At 41.5% G+C, this 26,214-nt stretch overlaps 2 protein-coding genes across 5 annotated transcripts in view; one reads left to right on the forward strand and one right to left on the reverse strand.

Moving 5' to 3' along the window:
• The first annotated feature begins 8,313 nt into the window (after positions 1-8,313).
• On the forward strand, positions 8,314-9,318 carry GPR119 (G protein-coupled receptor 119). Its single transcript, XM_065915267.1, has one exon. The coding sequence runs from the start codon at positions 8,314-8,316 to the stop codon at positions 9,316-9,318; it is 1,005 nt and encodes a 334-aa protein (XP_065771339.1).
• A 13,690-nt stretch (positions 9,319-23,008) lies between these two features.
• The window catches only part of SLC25A14 (solute carrier family 25 member 14), a 34,643-nt gene continuing 31,437 nt past the window's right edge, over positions 23,009-26,214 (reverse strand). For all 4 annotated transcript variants that reach the window (XM_065915158.1, XM_065915159.1, XM_065915156.1 and 1 more), the window contains 2 exons: positions 24,399-24,479; positions 23,009-23,451 (listed from right to left, as the gene is read on the reverse strand). In XM_065915158.1, coding sequence (XP_065771230.1) covers positions 23,410-23,451; positions 24,399-24,479 — 123 coding nt within the window. In that variant the 3' untranslated portion in view covers positions 23,009-23,409. The remainder of the gene's footprint in view (positions 23,452-24,398; positions 24,480-26,214) is intronic.

Here is a 26,214-nt window from a genome sequence, read left to right on the forward strand (position 1 = left end):
GACTTGAATCCTAGCCTTCGCTCCCAGTCAAATTCCACCTCCATCCTTCACTCCCAGTCAGTAACTCACACGCGCACCCCCAGCAAAGCATCCTTGTTCAAGAGTGACGGCAGAAAAGTAAAGAAGATATGTGAGAGGGTGAATCTTTTTTTTTTTCTCTCTCAAATCCCAATACATAGGCAACTGACAAGTATACCTCTTTAGGCTGAATTGAATACCCAGATTTGTGTGAAAAGCTGCTACCCCTTTTCCACAGTCTCCTACGGGAGGTAGAAATTCGTATTATTAAATTAATAGCTAACAGTTGAGCAGACAATACTAAATTGTGTGCTAATCAATTTATATGCATTGGCTTTCTATCCTCACAACAGCCCTGTGATGTCTGTGATACAATTATTCTCTCCGTTTTATAGAAGAAACTGAGGTTCAAAGGAGTTAAATATTAATGATTTAAAAGGTACTCTGTCTACCCATCAGGTCTGGTTGATTTATGAATCCATACTGAGCATCTGTATATGTTCTGTACAGCAAGTCTGTAGATAGAATTGTAAGGTTGGGTTCTTTGCCTTCAAAGAGCTGATAATATCATTGAGCATACAGGATATATCTGCTTGATAGATTTCACTCCAGAAATAATCAGGAACCTATAGAAGAGGTGGTGACATATAATGTGTAAATAAACCATATTGAAGATTTAAATTCATCTTGCACATGTCCACATCAGTATCTGGTCTTAGACCATGCCTGGTCTAAAAGTGAAATTCCAGAGCTGTGTAGTTCTCTGTGTAGGCCTAGCTCAGAATCCCTGAAACTAGCCACTTCATAAAAGTACTTTGATGATGACGGTGATGATGACAACTGTACCCTCAATGGTTCACCATGTACCCAATGTCTTGCTAAGAAGCAAAACAGAATCTGCCCATAAATGACAGTTTCTCTTCATTCATTCTGTGTCTCTTCCCTTCCCCCACTCCAACCCAGCTATTCATTAACTTGGTAGAATTACATTGGCAATGAAAACTAAACAGTGACAGATTGCATAGGGGTTTTATCTGCTCCTGGAAACCTTAGGTTGCCTAGTTGTAGGGCTGAAGTAGTCACTGCAAAGTGGTAAACTAGCTTGCAGCATTATCTGGCTGAATTCTTCCAGCAACTGTGAAATGAGAGAATTGGAGCAATACCTAGGCCTTGGTCATCAGAGTTCAAAAGGAAGCTGAAGCAAAAGAGAAGAGTAAGACCAACCAAATAACAGACACCTGGGATGGCAAATTCTGGTCCTCCTCTCAGACATTAAATTCAGAGGGTCCTCTGGATTCTCCTCCTCTTTCCACTCAGACTTATGGAAATCTAGGCATCATCTTACCTACCAATTCCTACCAATTGGAAGTACATCCATGGAGATGTCCCAGGCAAACTGGGAAGGTTTTCAGCTCTCCCAGCTTCTACTCCTTTCTTCACCAATAACATTCACTTGCACCCATTGTACGCAGAGCTCATTTCTTGGTTCAGTGGGTAATGCTAAGGAAATTGATGGCAGTCCCCACATTCAAGGAAAGGCTCAACAATATGGCTAGTCAAATTCATCTCTCCACTTCTGACCACCACACTATACCCGCAAACACTTTCCCTCCTGACTTCTCTGTTTCAGGGAATGTTATCACCATTTTCCTGGTTGCCCATGTTCAAAAACAGGGATGTCATGCTTGTATTCCCTATTGGTATTCACCCAAAGATATCTATCCAATCACCAATTCCTAATAATTGCGCCACTTCAGTGTCTGTCAAACACATCCTGTCTACTCTCAGTGATGTTCTGAGTCATCGTCACATGCCTCCTAGCTCTTTCAGTACTCTTATAACTGCCCCAGCCCCTATTCTTCAGTCTTTTCTCCAACTGCTCCCCCGCCCCAAGAAGCCTCAGTTTCAGCCAGGCTCCACTTCTATCTGTTATCTCAAGGGCCCCTTTCATTATCCAACCTAGATACCTCTTCTGAGAGATCCATATATCCCTGGGCCACTCACCTCACTCTGATTGAAAACAGCCCGAGCTCCAAACTCCAGTCAAAGCATTTCTCGTTCAGGAAACTTTCCCTGACCTTACCAGCCTGCATTGATGGCTCCAACTTCTGAACTCTGCAGTTCTTCACAGCTCTTCTATGTTCTCCCCCCAGAAAGACTGTGAGGTCCTAGAAGGTAAAGACTGCATCTTTAAGCTCTCAGTACCACAAAGCTCAAACACATAGCAAGTACACAATACAATTATTGGTTAATGAGACTGAAAATACAGCTATGGTAACATTTATGAAAACAGATGAGGGTAAAGGGAAAGAGGCTTTTATTTCCCTTTGTCCCTTTCTACACCATTATCATTTTCTTACTTTTATCCAGATATCTTTTCTTTATCACATTTTTATTGCCATGTTAGCTTGGCAGAAAGAGCATGACCTTAATTTTCTTGCTTTTGTCTTTTGTTCAGCCATTCAACAAATATTTATTGAGCAACTATTATATGCTAGACACTGGTATAAGTGCTGGAGATATAACAGCAAACAGGGGAAGTGGAATTCCTGTCCTTATGGAGCTTACACTCTTATTGAGGAAAAGGAAAATTACATGAATATACATCCAATCTTGATAAATACTATGAAGGAAAAATAAAGCAGCATTGGTGACAAGAGAGCGGGAGAGTGTTGCTATTTTATAAGTGGTGTCAGTCAAAGAAGCCCCTTCCCCAGTAAAGTGACATGAAGGCAGAGATCTACAAGAAGATGAGGAGCAACACTTGGAGATTTCTGGGAGAAGAGTGTTGTAGGCAGCAGGAACAGTACGTGCAAAGGTCCTGAGATGGGAGCATGTTTTAGAAACAACAAGCATGCCAGACTGGCTGGAGAGGAGCAGGCAAGGGAAAGAATGACAGATTTTTGTTCATTTAATAAAATCTGATTTAGTACCCACCACATACTAGACACTTTTCTAGGTACTTTACACATATTAATTCATTTACTTCTCACAGCAATCCTATGAAGGAGATACTATTGTCCCCATTTTGCTGATGCAGAAGCTGAGGCACAGAAAGGTTATGTCACTTGCCCTAGGTCACATAACTGATAAATGGGAAGCCACAGGATAGTGTGGCTCCAAAGTCTGTATCTTTAGCCTCTAAAGGGGATAAATGAGGGTCACAGGATAAATGGGATCATGGGAGGAGATCAGGCATGAACATATTGGGTGGCAACTTTGGATTTTACTCAATGTGAGGTGAGAAGCCACTAAAGGATGTTAGTCTGACTTACATTTTAGCAGGATCACCTTGGCCGCAGACTGGAGGTGGTCAGGGGTGGGGAAGTCAGGGGTGTGGAGGGTGCATGGAAATGCCTAGGATAGAAGCAGTAAGACCAGTTGGGAAGCTCCACAATAATTCAGGCAAGAGATGATGGTGGTTTGCCTCAGGGTGATAGCAAAGGAGGTGATATTCTATGCTGGTATCTTTTTACACTAAAAAAAAATAATAATAACACGTCTAACACCTACATAAAGTCATATCCTGTGTTTGTTCGTGTTCAGGTACTGGTGTTGAGGTGCTGGTCTAGATGCTGGGGATACTACAGTGAACAAAACTACATGATTACAGCTCACAGTGTTTCCAGACAGTTACATATGTGAATAAATATACAAAAGGATGAATGTTGCAGTAAAGACATGAGTGAAGTGCTACTGGAACTAGATAAGGCATCAATTCATTCTGACTGCTTGGGGTCAGAAGAAGCTGGGGATGGAAAGCAGATTGTTGTGTACTACAGAAAGGTAGATAACAGTTGAACTGGACCTTGAAGGTAGTCACCTTGTAGATGGAAGATAGGGAATGGGCAAGAGCATCTCAAGCAGAGGAACCAGCAGAAGAACTACCAAAGGCAAAAGATTTGCATTTTTACAAAGTTGCCAGGTCATACCAATGTTGCTGATCTGGTTCACCCTTTGGTGCACAAGACGCTAGAAGACAAGGCTTCCCTAGTGGGTCAAACAGTAAAGAATCTGCCTATAATGCAGGACACCCGGGTTAGATCCCTGAGTCGGGAATATTCCCTTGAGTAGGAAATGGCAACCCACTCCAGTATTCTTGCCTGGAGAATGCCATGGAGAGAGGAGGCTGGCAGCCAACAGTCCATGGAGTCACAAAGAGTTGGACACAATTAGCTGCTTTATTTTTCCTCCATGTGCTATGCTTCGTTGCGCAGTCGTGTCTGACTCTTTGCGACCCCATGGCCTGTAGCCCGCCAGGCTCCTCTGTTCATGGGGATTCTCCAAGAAAGACTACTGGAGTGGGTTGCCACGCCCTCCTCCAGGAGATATTCCCAACCCAGGGATGGAACTCAGGTCTCCCACATTGTGATCGGACCCAGGTGTCCCACATTGCAGGAGGATTCTTTACCATCTGAGCCACCAGGGAAGAAGCCCTTTTCATTCATTGTATTTATCAACATTGGATGGATATTCATGTCATTTTCCTTCTCCTCAATAAGAAGGTATACTCAACTAAAGCCTTTTCATGGACTTCCCTTGTGGTCCAGTGGTTAAGAATCCACCTGCTAATGCAGGAGATATAGGTTCGATCCTTGCTCCAGGGAGATCCCACATGCAGCAGGGCAATTAAGGCCATGTGTCACAACTGCTGAATCTCACATGCCCTAGAGCCTATGTTCCAAAACAAGAGAAGCCACTGCAGTGAGAAGCCTGCACACCGCAATGAGCAGTAGCCCCCTGTTCATCCCAACTAGAGAAAACCCTCATGGAGCAACAAAGACCCATTGCAGCCATAAATAAATACAATCTTTTAAAAAGCCTTTTCATATCCATCATAATCTCATTTTCATCATCCCCACAACACTGAGATGTAGGTATTACCGTCCCCATGTCACAAATGAGGAAGTCAAAGCTAAGTCAGGGAAGTGAAGTCATTTGTCCACACAAAAGCACAGGAATTAATGTAGGGGTGGCCCCCAGGTGGCCTGAATTCAGAGCCTGTGCTTTTGCCATTGGACAGCGGTTCCCACCCCTGGCTGCATATTAGAATCACTTGTGGATCTTTTAAAATTCCAGATGCAGAGGTCACATCTCAGACTAAGGCCATAAGAATCCCTTGGTGTGTGACCCAAATGTCTGTACTTTTGGAATCAACAAGTGTTTCCACTGCACAGTTAAAGTTAAGAACCATTTCCCTGGAGCATTTCACTAGAGGCGCATAAGCATAAGCATCACCTGGGAGCTTGTTAGAAATGCAGATTCTTGGGAACACCTCAGAACTAATGAATCCGAAACTCTGACAGCGAGCCTCAAGAATCTGGGTGTTGAAAAAAAAATCTGGGTGTTAACCAGCCCTCTGGGGGACTCTGATGCACTCTCGAATTTTAGCATGGCCTTGAAACAGCCATCTTGACTCCACACATAGAGTCAAGGGGCTGGGGAAACAAAAGCGTGCCTTAGATCCAGGTTTAAAATTAGACCAGGTGCTAACCGACTGAAACCAGCCTCCTAATGGATGTACCAAAAAATAAGAACTGTTCAGGTTGGCAACCGGAATACCACTCCACTGGCTTTCTGATCCTTATAAGCGAGACATCTGCCAAAGGCCCTCTCAGACTGTCAAAACATCCTGGAATATAATATTTGCTTCCAACTCTGCACCCTGCTCTCCACGCTCTCACTTAAAACACTAACTTTTCCCATTTGTGCTCTGACCCGAATTGAGTAAATAAGCTTCTAATCACTCTTCTCCCCACCTCTCTCTTCTTGGTATCCAAGATGAGAGTAGCATGCAAAAGGTTAGTTCTAATGTACCTGAGCAAATGGATATACAATCTAAAATAAGAATGAGCTACACAGCCACCCTCCCTGGGCCCATCTCACCTGCCTCAGCAACACTGCTGTCCTTTGGTCTAACTCTATTGTTGGAAAATGGAAAATTCCACAACCAAACATTAGTGCACTTTCCAGAGTACAGCTCACCTCGCCTTCTCCTGTCCCAGAGATACTTCAAGTCAATAGGATCAAGAAAAACAAGGCCAATATGATCCTGCAGTCCCACTTCTGGGTATATATTTGGAGAAAACTATAATTCAAAAAGATACATGGACCCCAATGTTCATTGCAACATTATTTACAATAGCCAAGACATGGAAATAACCTAAATTCCCTTCAGAAGATGAATGGATAAAGAAGATGTGGCATATATAGGCAATGGAATATTATTCACCCATAAAAAGGAATGAAATTGTGCCATTTGCAGCAATATGGATGAACCTAAAGATTATCATACCAAGTGAAGTAAGTCAGAAAGAGACACACAAATATCATATGATATCACTTATATGTGGAATCTAAAATATGACACAAATGAACCTATCTATGAAACAGAAACAGACTCACAGACACAGAAAACATACTTGTGGTTGCTAACAGGGAGGGGGAAGGAGGAGGGAGGGATTGAGAGTTTGGGATTAGTTAAGTGCAAACTATTATATGTAGGATGGTAAACAAGGTCCTACTGTATAGCACAGGGAACTATATTCAATATCTTATGATAAACCATAATGGAAACGAACATGAAAAAGAATGTGTGTGAATTTGCTGAATCAATTTGCTGTACAGCAGAAATTAACATTGTAAATCAACTATACTTGAATAAAATAAAATTCTTTAAAAAGAAAGGCAAGGTCACAGGATCAAGAAAGTACAAGTACACTTTCCTGGCAGTCTGGTGGTTAGGACTCCACACTTCCACTGAAGGGAGCACAGGTTCAATCCCTAGTCAGGGAACTTAAGATCCCACATGCCACTTGGCACAGCCAAAAAGAAGAAAGTACAAGGCTGGCAGCCACAACTCTTGACCAGAGACAGAGTCCAACATATGGCAGAAATTTTCTCAGTGAGTATACCCAACAGACAGCAGCTTTCAATAGGGAACGGGCTCTCTTCTAAACTGAATGACAGCTAGTAACAATTCTCTTTTGCTTCTCCAGCCTTTCTGAATCCTCAATCAAGCTTTGAGGGATGAGAAATAGGGGACCAGCACACCCTATTTGAAAGAATTAGAATCTGAGGTGTTAGGAAATGAAAGATAAGAAACCACCAACATGTGTATAACTCTCCTGAAAGTATGCTGGACCTAAAATAGCTTGCCTGCCCACTTCCCACTTCAATGGATTATGGTCATCATGCTCAATTAAAAGCAGTCATATTACTCAGCCATTAAAAAGAATTCATTTGAATCAGTTCTAATGAGATGGATGAAACTGGAGCCCATTATACAGAGTGAAGTAAGCCAGAAAGATAAAGACCATTACAGTATACTAACACATATATATGGAATTTAGAAAGATGGTAATGATAACCCTATATGCAAAACAGAAAAAGAGACACAGATGTACAGAACAGACTTTTGGACTCTGTGGGAGAAGGCGAGGGTGGGATGTTTTGAGAGAACAGCATCAAAACATGTATATTATCTAGGGTGAAACAGATCACCAGCCCAGGTGGGATGCATGAGGCAAGTGCTCGGGCCTGGTGCACTGGGAAGGCCCAGAGGGATCGCGGAGAGAGGGAGATGGGAGGGGGGATCGGGATGGGGAATACATGTAAATCCATGGCTGATTCATGTCAATGTATGACAAAAACCACTACAATATTGTAAAGTAATTAGCCTCCAACTAATAAAAATAAATGGAAAAAAATATAAAATAAAAGGGATAAAAAACAACAAAATAAAATAAAAGCAGTCATAATAGTAACTGAGAATTCATTATCCCAGAAAATGCTTAATTCAGCTGAGATTATTTGTCAAGATAGTATTTGAGGCTTAGGGAGAAAAGAAGTGGACATTTAAAATCAAGTTATAGAGAGAAAAACGTGTGATTAGAGTCAATTATCTCTTCTGTGAGACAGGAGACATGATGAATGCCCTGGTCTGTCCAAACAAAGTCCTTGAAACGTTAGTGAGGGGAGAGAGCCTGGCGAGACAACAGGAGCCAGGTACTTGGGAGTTGTCTAGTAACCTGGTTGTTGGAGGAGGGACTAGCTCGGGGCCGAGGGATACATCTGCACTGGGGTTGCTGCCTTCAGATCACTGGAGAGGCAAGAGGCTGAGGACTGAAAACCAGAGAAGGAGTGATTCTCCATGACCAGCAGGATCCTGAAGACAGCCAGCCGCCAGCCTGGACTGCCAACTCTGAACACACAGCTCCATCTCACCCAGCCCGTGAGAATTTGAGCTGGAGGGCCAGTATCCCCCGGTAAGTGGAAATCCTGCCACTTCAAGATATGGAATCATCTGTCTCATTTGGAGTGATCCTTGCTGTCCTGGCCTCCCTCATTATTGCTGCTAATGCCCTTGTGGCCATGGCGGTACTGCCGTTGATCTTCAAGAATGATAGCGTCAGTCTCTGTTTCACCTTGAATCTGGCTGTGGCTGATGCCTTGCTTGGCCTGGCCATCTCTGGCCTAGTCACAGACCAGCTCTCCAGCCCGGCTCGGCCCACGGAGAAGACGCTGTGCAGCCTTCGGATGGCATTTGTCACTTCTTCTGCAGCCGCCTCTGTCCTCACGGTCATGCTGATTGCCTTTGACAGGTACCTTGCCATCAAGTGGCCCCTCCGCTATTTCCAGATCATGAATGGGTTCGTGGTCGGGACCTGCCTTGCCGGGCTGTGGTTGGTGTCTAACCTCATTGGTTTCCTTCCCCTCGGGATCCACGGATTCCAGCAGACCACCTACAGGGGGTCCTGCAGCTTCTTCGCTGTGTTTCACCCGCGCTTCGTGCTGACCCTCTCCTGCGTCGGCTTCTTTCCAGCTCTGCTGCTCTTTGTTTTTTTCTACTGTGACATACTCAAGATTGCCTCCACGCACAGCCAGCAGATCCGCAACACGGAGCATGCGGGAGCCCTGGCCGGGGCTCACCGGCCCCCACGGACCCCCAGTGACTTAAAGGCTGTGCGCACAGTGGCCATTCTCATTGGTAGCTTCACGCTGTCCTGGTCCCCATTCCTTATCACGGGCATTGTGCAGGTGGCCTGCCAGGAGTGCCGCCTCTACCTGGTGCTGGAGCAGTACCTGTGGCTGCTCGGCGTGGGCAACTCCCTGCTGAACCCACTCATCTATGCCTGTTGGCAGAAGGAGGTGCAGCAACAGTTCTCCCAGATGGCCCTGGCTATGAAGAAGGGGCTCGCCGCATGCCTTCTTCTCTCGGCCAGGGATGGGGGTCCAGAGGGGCACAGGGAAAGTGTGCGTTACATCACCACCATGTCCCACTTAGAGCTTGAAGGCTAAGATGGTAAAGGCAGACCAGTTTCAAAGTGCCTCTCCCTCGCTTCGCAGAGCCCCAGCTAGGAGATCAGATGGAGCTATGGGGGAAAGAGAGCACTTGCTTCTGGCAACTGACCACCCCCTGTACCCCTGCACCCCCTCACCCTCTATAATCAGCTTCCCCACTTGCAAATCTCCATTCCTCCCTGCCCTTCTTTGGCAATGAATCTGTTTCTCCTATACAGGTATACTTACTTAAAGCAACAAGTGTACTACTGGAAAGAGGCTTAAACTCAAATCTTATTTTTGAACACACGAAAACAGCGTTGTCTAATAGAAATCTATTGCAAGCCATCTATGTAATTTTAAATGCTCTTGTAGTTGTGTTAAAAAGGTAAAACTAGAAACAGACAAAATTAATGTTAATGTTTCATTTACCTCAATATACCTCCAACTTTATTATTTCAACCTGTAATCAATATAAAATATTATACTCTTTTTCATGCTAAATCTTTGAAGTCTGCTGTGTATCTTACCTTTATGGAACATCTCAATTCAAACTAGCCATGTTCCAAATGCTGAAGAGCTACACATGGACATAGGCTATCAGATTAGACAGCACAGTACTAGAAAAATGAGGTTCTGTTCTTTGTAACTGTTTGCTATAGTGATTGCTTTGATAAAAGGAGGAGTCCTGCCCTCCTTGATGTAATCAGACATTTTATGTAGTGAGATTGTATAAATGTAGGAACCTGAAATAGATACTAAAGCTGGTCTTTAGTATGCTGTTCAAGAGTGTTTCTTTGACAAATAGCCAGTCTTGTGATTCTTTCTGCTGCTAACCCCCTACCCACCCAGCCCACCACCTTCTTAACTCTCTGGTGCCCCTTTCCCTCAGGTGGCCTCTTATGTCACTTGTAGCTTCTTGCTGGTGACGATGCTGAACCACAGATTCCAAGACACTTAAAGGAAAGAAAGGGGCAGGTACCAAAACACGGCACTGTCAAGGTCTCCACACTGGGCCCACTTTGCTCCTCAAAGCTTGACCTTCTGCCATTTACTCCCAAATCTGCATTTCCCTAAGAAATTCAGTTGCATAAGAGGATGCCTCCAAAATGGCCCAGGAGACCAGCCTCATCCGGCTCTCTTGTGGGTACAGAAAATGACAGTTGGCAACTGGGAATTATGCTCAGGCTCACTCTGGGCAACCCTGGCAGCAGAAACTATTAAGAGCATAGTGGGGAAGAAATCTAGGAGCCATGTTCAGCCTCCTTGAGTTTCCTATAACCCTTACTCCAACCTCCTAGTCTCCACAATACATTCCTCGGAAGTTTGTCTCCTAAGGCCCTAAACTAGATTGTGTCCCTAGAAAGCTGCCAAGTGGACAACAAAAATGGGAAAGGAAGAAACCAAAACGGTACAGATTGATTTGTCTGGGACCTGGTGCCAAACAACCTTGGAAGGTTAACCCCTCGATATCTCTACAAATGATGACTTGGGGATACACCGGAGCCTAACGTGTAATGCCTAACTCTAAGAGGTCTCTGACAATTTTCATTCCAATCTCAAACTATGATGCTCAGAACCTGGATGGAATTGACCTCTCAGAAGGATGCTTTGCACTTGGGTTTTCATTCCCCTTCAGTCTTAGATTAACCCCCAGCTTGCTCTCCTCAGTTTTTCTGAAGTTAACGGTCATCCCTTTTCATGTCCATGTTCTTGAAAGTTCCCTTCTCCCTTTCTTCTCTTACCTTCAGACCAAATGGCATATTTTTCTCTGATCTCTTCTAATACACATTAAGCCTCCTCTGATAGATCATTTTGCAAGTTGTTCTGCTTGCTACTTTGACCTAGAGCAGCACCGTGCTTGCCTTTGCCATAGTAACCTTTATGTTCCTACAACTGAAAAACCTTCTGGCTCTCGAGTGGATGATGGAGTCCAATATGCCTTGAAAGGCTAAGCACCCAGCAAGTACCAGTTATGCCAGCTTGGACTGGGTTATGAGTTACTGGGAATGAGGTAAAACACAAAGGGTAACTGGGTTTGAGGACAAAATTGAAAGCAGGCTCAAATCAATGGTCTCCTTATTAGTGGTTCAATGCTTAATTTTCTGGCCTTGCTGCAAAGGCCTGATCTTGCCAAGGTAACACAAGCAAAGTGGAATGGAATTTAGTTACAGGAGAAAGGCAGGAGCTGAGCAGAGGCCAGCTGATTGTTGTGCTATGAGGTTCAGCCTAAAAAAACCCTGCTATTCCTGGAAGTCGGTGTGTCCAATGGGAAAATCGCAGGTTTTGAAGTCCAACCGACCAGTAATCAAATTATGATTCAGTCGTTCAAGTTCTCAAAGCCACAGCTTTCTCATTTGTAACATTGGGGGTAATTATACCTACTTTATTTGGTTATTGGTGAGGATTAACTCAGACACTGTACGTAAAAATGCCTAGTAAACCCAGCACATTGTTAGTGCTCAGAAAATATTCTCTTCCTCTTCCTTAAAAATCCTGAGGTATAAAATATCCAGCTGATTGATTCAAGGGAATCAGTCATGTTTGCAGGCATTGTGACCTCTAGGACAAGGACTATCAGGCTCCAAACCATGAATTCCTCAATCCCTGAATAAGGGTTTTGAAAAATGAGTGATGAGAGGTGACTCAGGCTGGAAAAGACAAACATCAATCTAATACCTTAGCAGGATCAAGACAGAGGAGATATTAACTGGGCACTGTTATCATATACTTGTGTTTAAGAGTAACCACAATCAAGAAGCCTGTGTTTGATAAGCCACCAAGAGCAGAGATACAGAAAGCTCTCTACTACTCTAATGGCTTTCTTTGATGCAGGTTCCTGTACAGATAAGGGAATGCACTGGCGTGGAAATATTTAGATTTCATTCACGCATCCAATGTTGTCTCCTGATACACTTGCAGAGAAGCCAGATCCTGTGCAGCAATTTGATCAAAATAGCCAAAAGATATTAATACCTTGTAGGACAGAATGTGGATCAACTGGGCTCATCAATCATTTCCATGAACAGCTTACTGTGAATCTGTTAAAAAAAATACTGTGACATGGCTAAGTTTTATACTAATTCCTTGGGTAGCTAATGTTACACATAGCACACCTCTGTTTCAGAGACAACCCTTAAGAACAGAACACACAGCCCTCTGGACACAGGCATTTTGAGTTGTCTCACAAATGTTCCCTGATCCATCACCGCCCCCCTGCTTGTCCACATGACCAAACAGCCATCTCTGAGAGCTGGCTAGCCAGACTTGGCCTTGGGATACTGTCACCCTATATGATGAAGCGTTTGCTGGTTCACATGGGAAATGAACTTGTGACTTTGATTTCATCTGCACTTGCTCAGTCACTGGCCAAAGTGAACAGAGACCAGTGAAAACAGCAGGCTCGAGAGATACTTCGAGGATGCACAGAACTAGAAGAAAGATGGTACTGACAGCTGGGCAACAAGAACAGCAACTGGCCCCACACCTTAGCTGCCATCAGCCACTCATTTTGTGATTTCTTCAGTACCTTCTATGTCATCCTTCAAACTGCTGACTGGTCTGAAATTCTTCTCCTTTTAATTAATAAATCTTCATTTGTTATTTCTTGCAATCATATAAAGTCAATGATGGTACCTATAAGTGTCAACTGCCATTTATTCATTCATCTGTCTACCTACCCCATGAATGTTTATTGAGAGCTAGGTGCTAAAACTACCCCAGATTTCCTGGATTTCTTTTAGAGATATATATTCATGTATACATGATGTTCATTACTCTTTTCTGATTATAATTTTCATTCATTTTAGAAGTTTTTGAAAATATAGAAAATTATAAAGTTACCTATAATTATACTATCCAGAGATATTCACTGTTACTTTCCTTTATCTGCTTTCTTCACTTAATATTATATTTGCTATTTTCCTATGTCATTAAACTTTCTTCAAAAACATGAGTTGTAAAGGTTGCATGTTTTTCAACATGAGTATGTAATATTTTAACCATTTTTCTATAGCTGTACATTTGTTATTTCCAATTTCTCACTGTTATAATACCACTTCAAACACCCTTGTGTATAAATATTTGTCAGGCTTCCCAGGTGGCTCAGTGGTAAAGAATCCATCTGCCAATGCAGGAGACATAGAAGATATGGGTTCAGTCACTGAGTTGGGAAGATCCCCTGGAGGAGATAATGGCTACCCACTCCAGTATTCTTCCCAGGATAACCCCATGGACAGAGGAAGCTGGTGGGCTACAGTCCATGTGGTTGCAGAGTTGGACATGACTGAATGACTGAGCACACATACAGCCATAAATCTTTGACATGTCTGTTTAATCCCTCAGGACAGAATTCTCCGAAGTAGTGTTACTAGGTCAAGGAGAATTAAACACTTGTAAGAATTTTGATTCACACTTTTGCTGGCATTTCTTGGAGGGTAATGTTTCCCTGTGGGCTTACCAGGTGCCTCAGTGGTAAAGAATCCGCCTGCCAAAGCAGGAGACATACATTCAATCCCTGGATCAAGAAGATCCCCTGGAAAAGGAAATGGCAACCCACTCCAGTATTCTTGGCTGGGAAATCACATAAACAGAGGAGCCTGGTGGGCTACAGTACATGGCATCACAAAGAGTCTCACATGACTTAGAGAGTAAACAACTACAACAATAAGATGTTTCCCTAGGATATTTGCTACAAGAAGTCAAAAGTAAGCCATAAATGAACAGGTCACACTGATATGCATATCTCAAAGAAATGAATGTGCATGGCTTCCTGAAAGCATAATCCATACCAAGAGGGCTCATCAGTTATTTTGTTTGTTTGTGTTTACAAAAGAAAACCTGTCAGTATGCTCTGCCACGGGGTTAATCTGCAAATCCAGAAATCTGGACTAATGGGACACAGCAGTTTAACAACCCCCCCTCACAGGACAAAGGCATCCTTGATACAGTGCCATGTGATATAGATACCAATTTCAGTGTGTTTTCACTCTTAAAATCTTCTGAGGGAGTTGCTTTATGCAATATCATAAAATGCTAAGTAGGCATGAGAATATGAAAATATGATCACATGGAGCCAGGAGTCAGCTGTTGATGCAGCTGAAGCCTCGAAGCCATAGTCTCGCAGCCTGGCTGACCGGGAAAGATGTGTTCCACCTAACAGATCCACTGTGGCAGGCTGAAGTGCAGGAGGGCTTCACAGGCAACTAGGCAACTGTATGTTCACTGGATTTCCAAGCTGTTGGGACCATAAGCCACCATTGAGCTCCAAGAGCCCTCTCATGAGGAGTCCTAGAAATGACTGATGCAGCTGCTAAGGGTCTCAGAGTCTGTTTTAATGCACAAAGCAGCGCCTGTTTCTTTCAAATGCCTTCCACACAATGGGGTGGGCAGGATTCATTTGCTCCAAAGCGCCAGAGGGACTAAAATCACACCAAGAACCTGGGGGACGGGGGCGGTCTCTATTTTTTTAGGTTTGCTTTCATTTGGTGTATGTTACCCAATAGTTTCATGATTGAATTATATTTCCCATTTACTATAATAAATCCATATTGGTTCCAGTTCTGTCTTGATTGTGTTGACACTACAGCACTCAAAGGATGGGGACTTCCCTGGCGCTCCAGTGGTTAAGACTCCGCACTTCCACTGCAGAGGGTGTGGATTCAATCCCTGGTTGGGGTACTAAGATCCTGCATGCTACATGGTGCAGCCAAAAAAAATTCAGTAAAATTAATTTTTTTTAAAGATGATGAACAAAAAAACAAAAAGATGATGAACAGGCTGAGATAACAGTCATTGGCCCAATAAAATGCCATGCTGTCTTACAAATGTGCTTTTATGATTCATAAAATTTGCAGATTTTCCCACTGAGCCATTCCACAAATACTAAAGCATATCCTATGGAGAAGCAAACTGATGTCGTTTCAGAGGTGGTTTAAATGGTTAAGAAAATTGAACCAAGAAATTAGAGCTAAAGGCTATGAGGTTATTTCAAATGTGGAAAATGGGCTTATAATCCAAAATTCCAACTACCACTTTAAAATTATCAGGTGCCCTAGAAATCTTATGCAATGATGTGTTAAATTGTTTTTCTTATTTACTATATAAATAGGAGAGCCACGGATGCATGAAGAGTGCTTATAATGAGTTAGGCATAGCCCCAAATGCAACTGAATTCTTTTTGATGCTGAGGCACTGAATAGAGAGAAGAAATATCCTTTACTGAAACCTCAGGAATTAAGATTAACGTGAGTAGCCATTCTCACTGAGAAGATATGATGGTATTTTTAAAAAGCAACTTTATCACTCTGGCTTATATGCAATATTTTGATTGTGCTAGGCTAACAAAAATATTAACCCCTAAGTTACACATGTTAGCGGATAGAGAAGAAGTATTGATAAGCAGGTTCTTAGAAGTTTTATCCTTCCTCCCATAAATTTGTTTACAAGTCTAACAGCATACTTCTTTGCATGGGAGAAAAGAGGGTGAGAAGTCTAGTCACATATCCAAATTGTTAAATTTGAAACTAGTGACATACATCTGTATCAATAACTTCAAGTTCTTCAATCAATAGTATAACACACAAACAAGAACACACCCCGATGTGTATGGCTCACTTAGACTGGAGAAGAAGAGTGGGCTAGTGATGAAGCAGGTCATGGAGAAGAAAGGTCAGCAAAGGAAAGATAAAGAAGAAAAATAAAGTAGAAAGCACATAATAAGAGGAAAATGATATATTTGCAGTCCCAGGTCTCCTGGAAAGAATTTAAAATCTAATATTACAGTCAAGTGTCCAAGAGTGACCAACCACACAACTATTGACCTTCTCTCTCTAGAGGTGCTATAAAGACATGGAATGAAATTGGTATTCTTTGCTGCTCACCTGCCATAAACTTTAAGTGACCCTGGATAAGGCTGAGTCAGTACACCTCTAGCATGGTACCATAAGCATGGACTCATGACCCACCCAGACTGCCTGGGTTAGAATCCCAGCTCTGCCATTTTCTAGGATCAAACTATTTTACCTTTCTGTGCCTGAGTTTCTCACCTGAAAAATAAGAATAGTACCTATCTTATAGGGTGACTGAAAGGATGTAAACAGTTTTATAAACATAATACACTTAAAACAGTGTCTGGCACATAATAAAAGCTCTAAGAGTTAGTTATTACTATTATTATCTGAGTTGTCTCATGCTCTATCTTCTCAAAAAAGGGGGGGGGGAGTTGAAAATTTGTTCATCTTACACCCAGCAGATTTTGATCATCATTTTATCCCCTCAAACCTGAGGTTTCCTGATCAGACATTTCAGTTGTTTGAAGCTTCACATTACTGGTAACAAGATAGATTTGCTTATTCCAGAGGAATATCCTAATCAAGATAACATACATGCTGTATTTGTCTTTTTTTTAAAAGAGTTTTACTGAGATATACTCTACATACTATAAACATCACCTGTTTAAAACATACAATGTTTCTTAGTACATTTACAGCATTGTACAACCATCACCATAATCTAATTCAGAATATCTTCATCCCCCAAAAAAACCTTATACCCATTAAGCAGTGCCTCCCTCTTTCCCCCCGGCCCTAGGCAATCATTACTTTATCAATATTTTCTATCTTTATAGATTTGCCTATTCTGAACATTTAACTGGAAATATACAATATGTGGCCTTTTGAGTCTGACTTCTTGCATTTAGCATGTTTTTGATGTTCATCCACGTTGCACTAATATGTCAGCACTTCATATTTTTTATGGCTGAATAATATCCCATTGTATGGATATACATTTGTTTATTCATCCATCTGTCAATGGACACCTGGGTAATTCCCATCTTTTAATTATTGTGAATAATGCTGCAGTGAACACTGGTGTACAAGTGTCTGTTTGAGTCTCTGTCTTCAATTCCTTTTAGTATGTACATAGGAGGAATTGAAGACAGAGACTCAAACAGTTAGGACTGGACATGGAACAACATACTGGTTCCAAATAGGAAAAGGAGTACGTCAAGGCTGTATATTGTCACCCTGCTTACTTAACTTATATGCAGAGTACATCATGAGAAACGCTGGGCTGGAGGAAGCACAAGGTGGAATCAAGATTGCTGGGAGAAATATCAATAATCTCAGATATGCAGATGACACCACCCTTATGGCAGAAAGTGAAGAAGAACTAAAGAGCCTCTTGATGAAAGTGAAATAGGAGAATGAAAAAGTTGGCTTAAACCTCAACATTCAGAAAACGAAGATCATGGCATCTGGTCCCATCACTTCATGGCAAATCGATGGGGAAACAATGGAAACAATGATTTTGGGGGGGCCCAAAATCACTGCAGATGGTGATTGCAGCCATGAAATTAAAAGATGCTTGGAAGAAAAGTTATGACCAACCTAAACAGAATATTAAAAAGCAGTCATTACTTTGCCAAAAAGGTCCATCTAGTCAAGGCTATGGTTTTTCCAGTGGTCATGTATGGATGTGAGAGTTGGGCTATAAAGAAAGCTGAGCGCCGAAGAATTATGCTTTTGAACTGTCGTGTTGGAGAAGACTCTTGAGAGTCCCTTGGACTGCACTGCAAGATCCAACCAATCCATCCTAAAGGAAATCAGTCCTGAATAGTCATTGGAAGGACTGATGTTGAAGCTGAAATTCCAATTCTTTGGCCATCTGATGCGAAGAACTGACTCATTTGAAAAGACCCTGATGCTGGGAAAGATTGAAGGCAGGAGGAGAAGAGGATGACATAGGATGAGATGGCTGGATGGCATCACCGACTCAATGGACGTGAGTTTGAGTAAACTCCAGGAGTTGATGATGGAGAGGGAGGCCTGGTGTGCTGCAGTCCATGGGGTCACAAAGAGTCAGACAAGACTGAGCGACTGAACTGAACTGAGCTGAACTGATGGCAATTCTATGTTTAGCTTTATAGAGGACTCATCCAACTGTCTTCCAAAGAGAGCTGCACCATTTTACAACCTCTCCAGCAATGTATAAAAGTTCTGACTTTTTCATATCCTTGCCAACTCTTGTTATTGTCTCTTTTTGATATGTTGGACTTTTTACCTGGGAAAATAATTATTTCTCTTCTGAACCAGTGGTGCCTGGTCATCTTTCTGTTGCCCTTTTAAATTCAGAGCATTTAAAAATTAATAGACTTTATTTTTTAGAACAGTTTAGGTTTATAGATAAATTGAGCAGACAGTACAGAATTTAGTCTTATTTTGTTCCTTGATATACAAGATTTCAACCAAAGTCCTTAGTCTCTTTAAAGACAATTTCCTTGTACTCACTGACTCCAAAGATTTCCTTCTCAATCTACCTTCAAAAGACCCTGGGTGGATCTAGTTCACATCTGACATACCCTTATAAGTTTTTTTCCAATCAAAAATTGCAATTCAAAAATACAACGGGGAGTTGCTACTTATAGGAATTCTATGGTGAATATTTTTGTGAAACAATGAGTTCTTCAGGCATGTGAAATAATCCCTTTCAAATGTGATGTGGCCAGAGGCAGACTCTGACTCACTGAGGTGCCCTCATTGTAGCCTATTTCACTATAGAAATGGGTTAGCCCTTAAGTGTTCAATCAAAATGCTCTATTCATCATACTGGTTACTGGTTACTGGGGGGATACTGTATTTATCCATGACTAAGACAGGATAGGAATACTACACCAAAAATTAAATTAGCAAGTCAAATTCTTGAATTTGAACTATCTGCTCATGATATGGCTACTTAAAGGCAGCAATCATTAAAGCTTTGGCAATTTGGCTAAAGATCTCATTAGCTTCAAACACTGTTTCTTCAAATTTCATGTTGAAAATAACTTACCTCCTTGCCTCCTTCACTCTTTCTCTATCACCAGAATATTGATCTTTTTTAGACAACTGTTTTATGAAGGACTGCCCCAGGCTCAGTTCTTGAACCTCTTATCTATTGACGCTTACTCCCTTAGTGATCTCATTCATTATCACAGCTTTAAACACCATCTACATACTGATGATTTCCAAATATACATCTCCAGCCCATATCCCCCCTGAACTCCACACTTCAAATGTCTCACTGCTTAAACCGCATCTCTCCAAAAGTCTAACTGGCTCTTCAAACTTAACATGTACAAAATTATTGCCCCCCCCCCAGCCCTGCCAAAAAAGCCTCCAACCTTCCAGAGTCTTCTCCATCTCTATGACAACACTGCCCTTCTCATGGCCGAGGCCTTGGAGCTAAAACTCCAACCTCTGCTCTCTTTCTCTTTTAAAGCCCAAATCCTATCCCTTAGCCAGTCATTATTCACTCTTCTCCAACATACAGGAATTTCAACCACTTTTCACAGCCTCCACTGCTACTCTCATCAAAGCCACCATTAGTTCTTGCTTGAATCTCACATTAGATTTCAGGCACACTCTCACCTGAGGGGTCTTGCATTTGCTTTAACCCTAGATTGGATTCTTCTCTCAAACTATAGACTTCAATCCAATTTGGCTTTCTTAGTGTGCAACCCCACTCCTACATTCCCCATATCTCTCCCCCACTTTATTTTTCTATAAACCTTTTATTGCCATCCAAAATACTATATATTACTCATTTATCTTTTTTTTTCCTCATTTATCTTTTCATGATGTCTCCCTTTGTAAACTATAAGCTCCATGAGGCGTGGATATTTGTTGAATGAACAAATGAACAGATAATCAGTTTAAAAGATGATATGCATCTTCCCAAGCACCTCTATTCTCTCTTAAATAACCTATTACCCACCATTATCTAGTAACTACAAATTTAGTTTCATTTCATTTAAATCCCACAGCATTTGCTGAACCTTTGCTATGCTTTAGACATTTTTATCAGGTCTTTGGATACAGATCAACTTATTTAACAAATATTTGCTGAGTATATATAACTGTACTCAGCAATGAGAACACAGCAGTAAATGAAACTGACAGAATCCCTATTTTTGTGGAGTTTACAGATTAATGGGAGATATAGTTACTGTTAATCAAATAATCACATAAATATAATGTGTAGTTATAAATTCATGGTATAAGGAATTACAATGATGAAAGTGATTTAGATTAGTGGAGAGGAAACCAAAGAAAGGTTTCTCTGAAGGAATAACATTTAAACTGAGCTGAAAGTTAATTTCCAATATATACACACCCTACCAGAAATTATCTTTCTTGTACAAGAAATTATACCACTGTGAAAAAAAGTGGCTTCCTTTTCGTTCATCTATTTGGAAAGGAGTAGAGTATCTGACTGGTAGTCTTAAAAATAAACAATGATAGCTAGTGGGAAGCTGCTGTATATAATACTCTCTAATAGTGCTCTATGATGACCTAGAGAGGTGGAATCAGGGGAGGGAGGTTCAAAAGGGAAGGGATATATGTATACTTATGACTGATTTACTCTGTTGTATGGCGGAAACTAACACAACGTTGTAAAGCAATTATACTCCAATTAAAAATAAAAAGTAAACAATGAGGTATCATTACACACCTATAAAAATGACCAAAATCCAAAACACTAACACCAAAAGCTGGCAAGGATGTGGAGAAATAGTAACTCTCATTTATTGCTAGTGGGAATGCAAAATGGTATGGCCACTTTGGAAGATAGTTTGGCAGTTTCTTACAAAACTAAACAGACTCTTCCCATACCATCCAGCAATTGCACTTCTTGATATTTAACCAAATGAGCTGAAAATTAGTGTCCACATAAAAGCCTGCACATGAATATTTATAACAGCTTTGTTCGTAATTGCCAAAACTTGGAAGAAGCAACCAGAAGTCCTTCCATAGGTAAATAATGATAGATACACTGTGGTTTGTGCAGAAAGAAAAAAAGAGAAAATGAGCTGTAAGTCCATGAAAAGACAGGGAGGAACCTTAAGTATATATTACTAAGTTAAAGAAGTCAATCTAATAAGGCTATATACTGTATGATTCCAACTATATGACACTCTGGAACAAGCAAAACCACAGAGACAGTAAAAAGATCAGTGGATCCTGGGGATTTGGGGAGAAGGAAGAATGAATAGACAGAACACAAAGGATTTTTAGGACAGTGACTCTCTACCGTATGATACTATAATGGTGGATACATGTCATTATACATTTGTTAAAACCCACAGGATGTATGACACTTAGAGTGAACCCTAATATAAATGATGGATGTGAGGTGATAATGATGTTCCAATATAGATTCATTGACTCTAAAAAATGAATCACCTTGGTAAGGAATTTTGATGAGGGGGAAGCTGCACATTTGTGCGGGTAGGAGGTATGCAGGAAATCTCTACCCCTTCCACATGACTTTGCTATTAACCTAAAACTTCTCTAAAAAAAATAGTCCGTTAAAGTTTATTTTGAAAAGGCAGTACTTTAACAAATAAGAAGGTACGTGTGGGGTGGTAGAATGAGACAGAGAAGGAATCTGACAACTATGTGCTAGCCTCAAACCTGCCACAATCAGGCTATGTGACTTAGGACACATTTTCTTGGCTTTTCTGGACCTTGTACATAAAGGGGAGTAGATCTCAGTGGATCCTAACCTGGTTTGGGTTGCTTCCTCCCAGGCTACCCTTCACACCAGGGTTATCATCCTAAAAATCACAAGCTGGTTATACTATCCCCTATTTTCAGCTTCCTTTGCCTGCCTCCTCCAGGATAAAAGCCAAACTCTTTCTTAGGGATATATAGAGAGCCTTCATAATTTGATCCTTTTGGCCATGCTATAATTTCCTTTCATTCTAGCCCATATTTCTTTACAAGTGCTCCTCAAAGTGTAATCCAAGGATCGCCCACCATTGAATGCCTGTGACAAAAGCAAATACCTCTTCCCCACATAAGGTTAGAATCTCAGGTAATAGAACACAAGAATCTATATTTTTTGCAAGATCTCCAGGTGATTCTGCCTCAGATGGTATTTGAAAACCAAAACCCTGTATTTTAGCCATGCTGAACGCCGCCACCCCCATTCCCCTGCCTGGAATGTCCTTCCTTGCCTTAATCTACATAGTAACATCCACCTCTTAGCACAAATGGCACCTCTCCTGTGAAGCCTTTAGCCCAGCCCCTAGGCAATGGACTGTTCCCTCCTCTGTGCTTCTACAGCGCTTAGTTCATTTGTCAGACAGTACCTATTGTACTGTACTTAGAATCTATTTACATGTCTGTTTCTCCTTGGATGTGACCTCTAAAGTAGTGATTATGTCTTAATATATTTTTACATCCCCAGCATCTAGGACATACTAGACATACAATAAATGTTTGCTGAACAAATAAATGGATGGATAAAGATAAAGAACTAAACTATTCCTTTCACAAGTATTCGAGTGCCTACAATGTGGTAGATACTATTCTAGTATAAGAAAGTAGCCAGAAATTTTTGCCTGTAAGGCAATTAGAACCTTGGACACAGGGTTTTATTTTAAGCCTCTTTCAGCATTTTATCTGTGGAAACTGTCCAAATGAGCCCCTTGTTTGCTTATTCACTCTTTAGGTTAGAACCACTTGTCTGATCTTTACAAGCGAGTGGCATTATAAGAATGAATGGCAGTGGGAAAGCACAATGCGCTTAGTCTGTTCCCATAAATGTGCTTTAAGAGTCCAGACTCAATTTCATAGTCACCTTATCTTTATCAATTTCCGGAGAATGTAACTTGAAGAGTTGGCAGATGAGAGAACAGTAAATGAAGACAAAGTCAAAGTGATTCTGTCAATAAATACTTTAATGAGAACTGAGGTCTGTAACATACATAGCAGTAACTGCCCTGGCCTATGCCTTTTGCTCTAGCCCAAGTCTGGGGCTAACAAACTACATTTAACCCACATTTGAAGAGAAGGCCATTTTGAGTATCATCCATCAGTATCCATCTTCACAGAAGATACCAATCTGGGGCCAGAGTCTCAATATTAATACTTCCTCTCAGGGAAAAGTTCACATGGCAACACAAACACATGAGCAATTTTGAACCATCCTATCATTCTTCCACCAGAAGGGCCTTGGGAGACCAATGGTTCAGTAAACACTTACAACTTGATCAAAATACATTAGAACACAGAAAAAAGGGGAAAGAAGAGTAGAAAGGTTGGCAGGGTTTGGCTCACATCCTTAGATTTGAAGCCTCTTGAGCTGCTCATATGTAATAAAAAACTGAAGAGTAAGTCATGGAAGATCACTGGAATGATAGTGAAAGTCAAACCTGGTTATAAATTGTATACTGCATTCTCTTATTGGGATACTTAGTCTCTGCTATTCTAAGTTGTACTTGCTTAAAAGTCTTTTTAAAGACTACATCTGGCAAATCAAGCATGTGTTGAGTGCCCATCATACACCCATTTTAATTGTTGGCATTTAGCCATATAAGCGTATTAAAAGTCTAACATACTTCTATTCTTTAGGGGCAAATAGGCCGCACATACACACACACACACACATCCAAGAACATCAACAACATAAAATTCAATGCTAGAGTAACTGTTACAGACATTAGATGATCAGGAAGAGGAACGGAGACACTATCTCCCTCAACCTATAGACTCCACAAGGGCAGGGAATGACTTTTCAACCCTGCAGTGCTCACCACAATACAAACACCACCACACACACCATCCAACTCATGGCTCTGCACACAGGAGGCACTCAAACACAGCTAAAGGAAGGAAAGTTACCCAGGAGGAAAGAGCCCCCCTTGGCTCTGGATTCCTTTGTTCTATGAGTATTTTCTGTCTTATTATTTCCCCAGCTACTCTGGTCCTATACTTAGGGATAGGAAATGTGGACTACCGCAGCATAGATCTTCCTGTGGATAACTCATAGCAGGGTTTTCAAAACCTTCCTAGCCCCTTCCAGATTTGGCTGTGCTTGTTGTTTGTTTTAAAGAGGAAAAGAAACTTTGGCATTTCTTTTCTAATCCCTTTAGTTTGTATTAGACTCCAACTGAAAACCATTTCCGTACTTTGTTCCATGTGCATGGTCATCACTAGAATAGATTCTCATTTGCCTAAAAGGCTCCAATAATTACAATTTTCCTCCCCATAGCCTCGAATTACCTAGGAGCTAGAAGCATGTGCTTTCATTCTCATGTTCTCAAAGGATACAATGATGTTCCAGGGTCCAAGTCGAAGCCAGTTTGGCCAAAATCCTTTATAGAGTGCAAAAAAGCCCTCGTGTTTCCACATCTGAGGGAAAGATATAAAAAATGAGTGAATTCTCCTTACACTTTACATCTGACAATTACCATTATTATAGTACTCATCTTCCACGCCCCTCCTCAACAACTTAGGATCCATGAATGATCCTTTTTGCTACAGACATACATTTTTAATTAGTATGGTATTCTAAATCCATCCACCCACTCATTCAACAAATATTTGCTAAGTACCTACAATATGCAAGATACTCTTCTCAGTGTTGGGATAATAGTAACAATAGTAAACAAGAGAGAAAGCAGCTGTGGTAGCCAGCCTCCAAGACGGCCCCCCAATGATAACCATCTCCAGTTATTCATACCCTTGTGTAGTCCCTCCCACACATATCAGGATTGGTCTGTGTCACCAATAGCATATGGCAGTAGTTAACAATGCTATGCGATGCTATAAAAGATACTTTGCATTTAAGAAGGTTTTGCCTTGTTCTCTCTTGGATAATTTGCTCTGGAGGAAGCCAGCTGCCATATCATGAAGAAATGCCCACGTGAGGCGAAACTAAGGTCTCTGGCCAACAGCCAGAAAGGATACAGAGCCTTCCTGCTGACAACAACATGAGTGATCTCTGAAATAGATGTCCCAACACCAGTCAAGCCTTCAGATGATTATAGACCTAGCTGACATCTGGACAATTACCTCATGAGAGAGCCTAAAGCTGAAATCACTCAACTAAGCTGCTTCTGAATTCTTGATCCACAGAAATTGTGGAATAATAAATGTATGATGTATTAAGGCACTGAGCTTTGGAGTCATTTATTACACAGCCATAGATAACTTATATGGAGAAGGCAATGGCAACCCACTCCAGTACTTTTGCCTGGAAAATCCCATAGACGGAGGAGCCTGGTAGGCTGCAGGCCATGGGGTCACTAGGAGTTGGACACGACTGAGTGGCTTCACTTTCACTTTTCACTTTTATGCAATGAAGAAGGAAATGGCAACCCACTCCAGTATTCTTGCCTGGAAAATCCCAGGGACAGGGGAGCCTGGTGGGCTGCCGTCTATGGGGTCACACAGAGTTGGACACGACTGAAGCGACTTAGCAGCAGCAGCAGCAGCAGCAAACTTATACATTCTCTGCCTTCATAGAATGCACACATCCATGTGTGTGCTCAGTAGCTTCAGTCATGCCCAACTCTTTGTGACCCCATGGACTGTAGCCCGCCAGGCTCCTCTGTCCATGGGATTCTCCAGGCAAGAATACTGGAGTGGGTTGCCATGCCCACCTCCAGGGAATCTTCCCGACCTAGGGATTGAACTGGCATATCCTGTGTCTCCTTCATTGCAGGCAGATTCTTTACCACTGAGCTACCAGGGAAGTCCCATAGAATGCATACTCGAGTGTAACTGATGAACAAATATACAAATTAATAATATTATATTAAGAAATGATAAGTACTAATATGAAAACTAAAGCAGGGTAGGGGAATAGGGAATTGGGCAAGTCACTGTCCTTTCTGAGTCTGTTTCATCACTGCAAATTCTGCATATGTAATGCCATGGCTGACTTTATAGGAATAACTGAAGGATTAGGTGAGGAACAATGTGAAATGTTTTGAATTTGAGTTTTCTGTTTTATACGATGGAGGTCCTACATATACCAACTGAGTGGTTATTAGAATTAAATGACAAATAATGCATACCAAAGGTCATAAATTGATGATGTGTGTTAAATTCAGTCAACAGAAATAGTTCCTGTTTAATGGAT

This window comes from Muntiacus reevesi, chromosome X (genome assembly GCF_963930625.1).
Source record: "Muntiacus reevesi chromosome X, mMunRee1.1, whole genome shotgun sequence".
Classification (NCBI taxonomy): Eukaryota; Metazoa; Chordata; class Mammalia; order Artiodactyla; family Cervidae; genus Muntiacus; species Muntiacus reevesi.

Bases quoted from the DNA above. Each gene is read 5' to 3' on its own strand.
- GPR119 (XM_065915267.1), top strand. From the start codon at position 8,314: ATGGAATCATCTGTCTCATTTGGAGTGATCCTTGCTGTCCTGGCCTCC.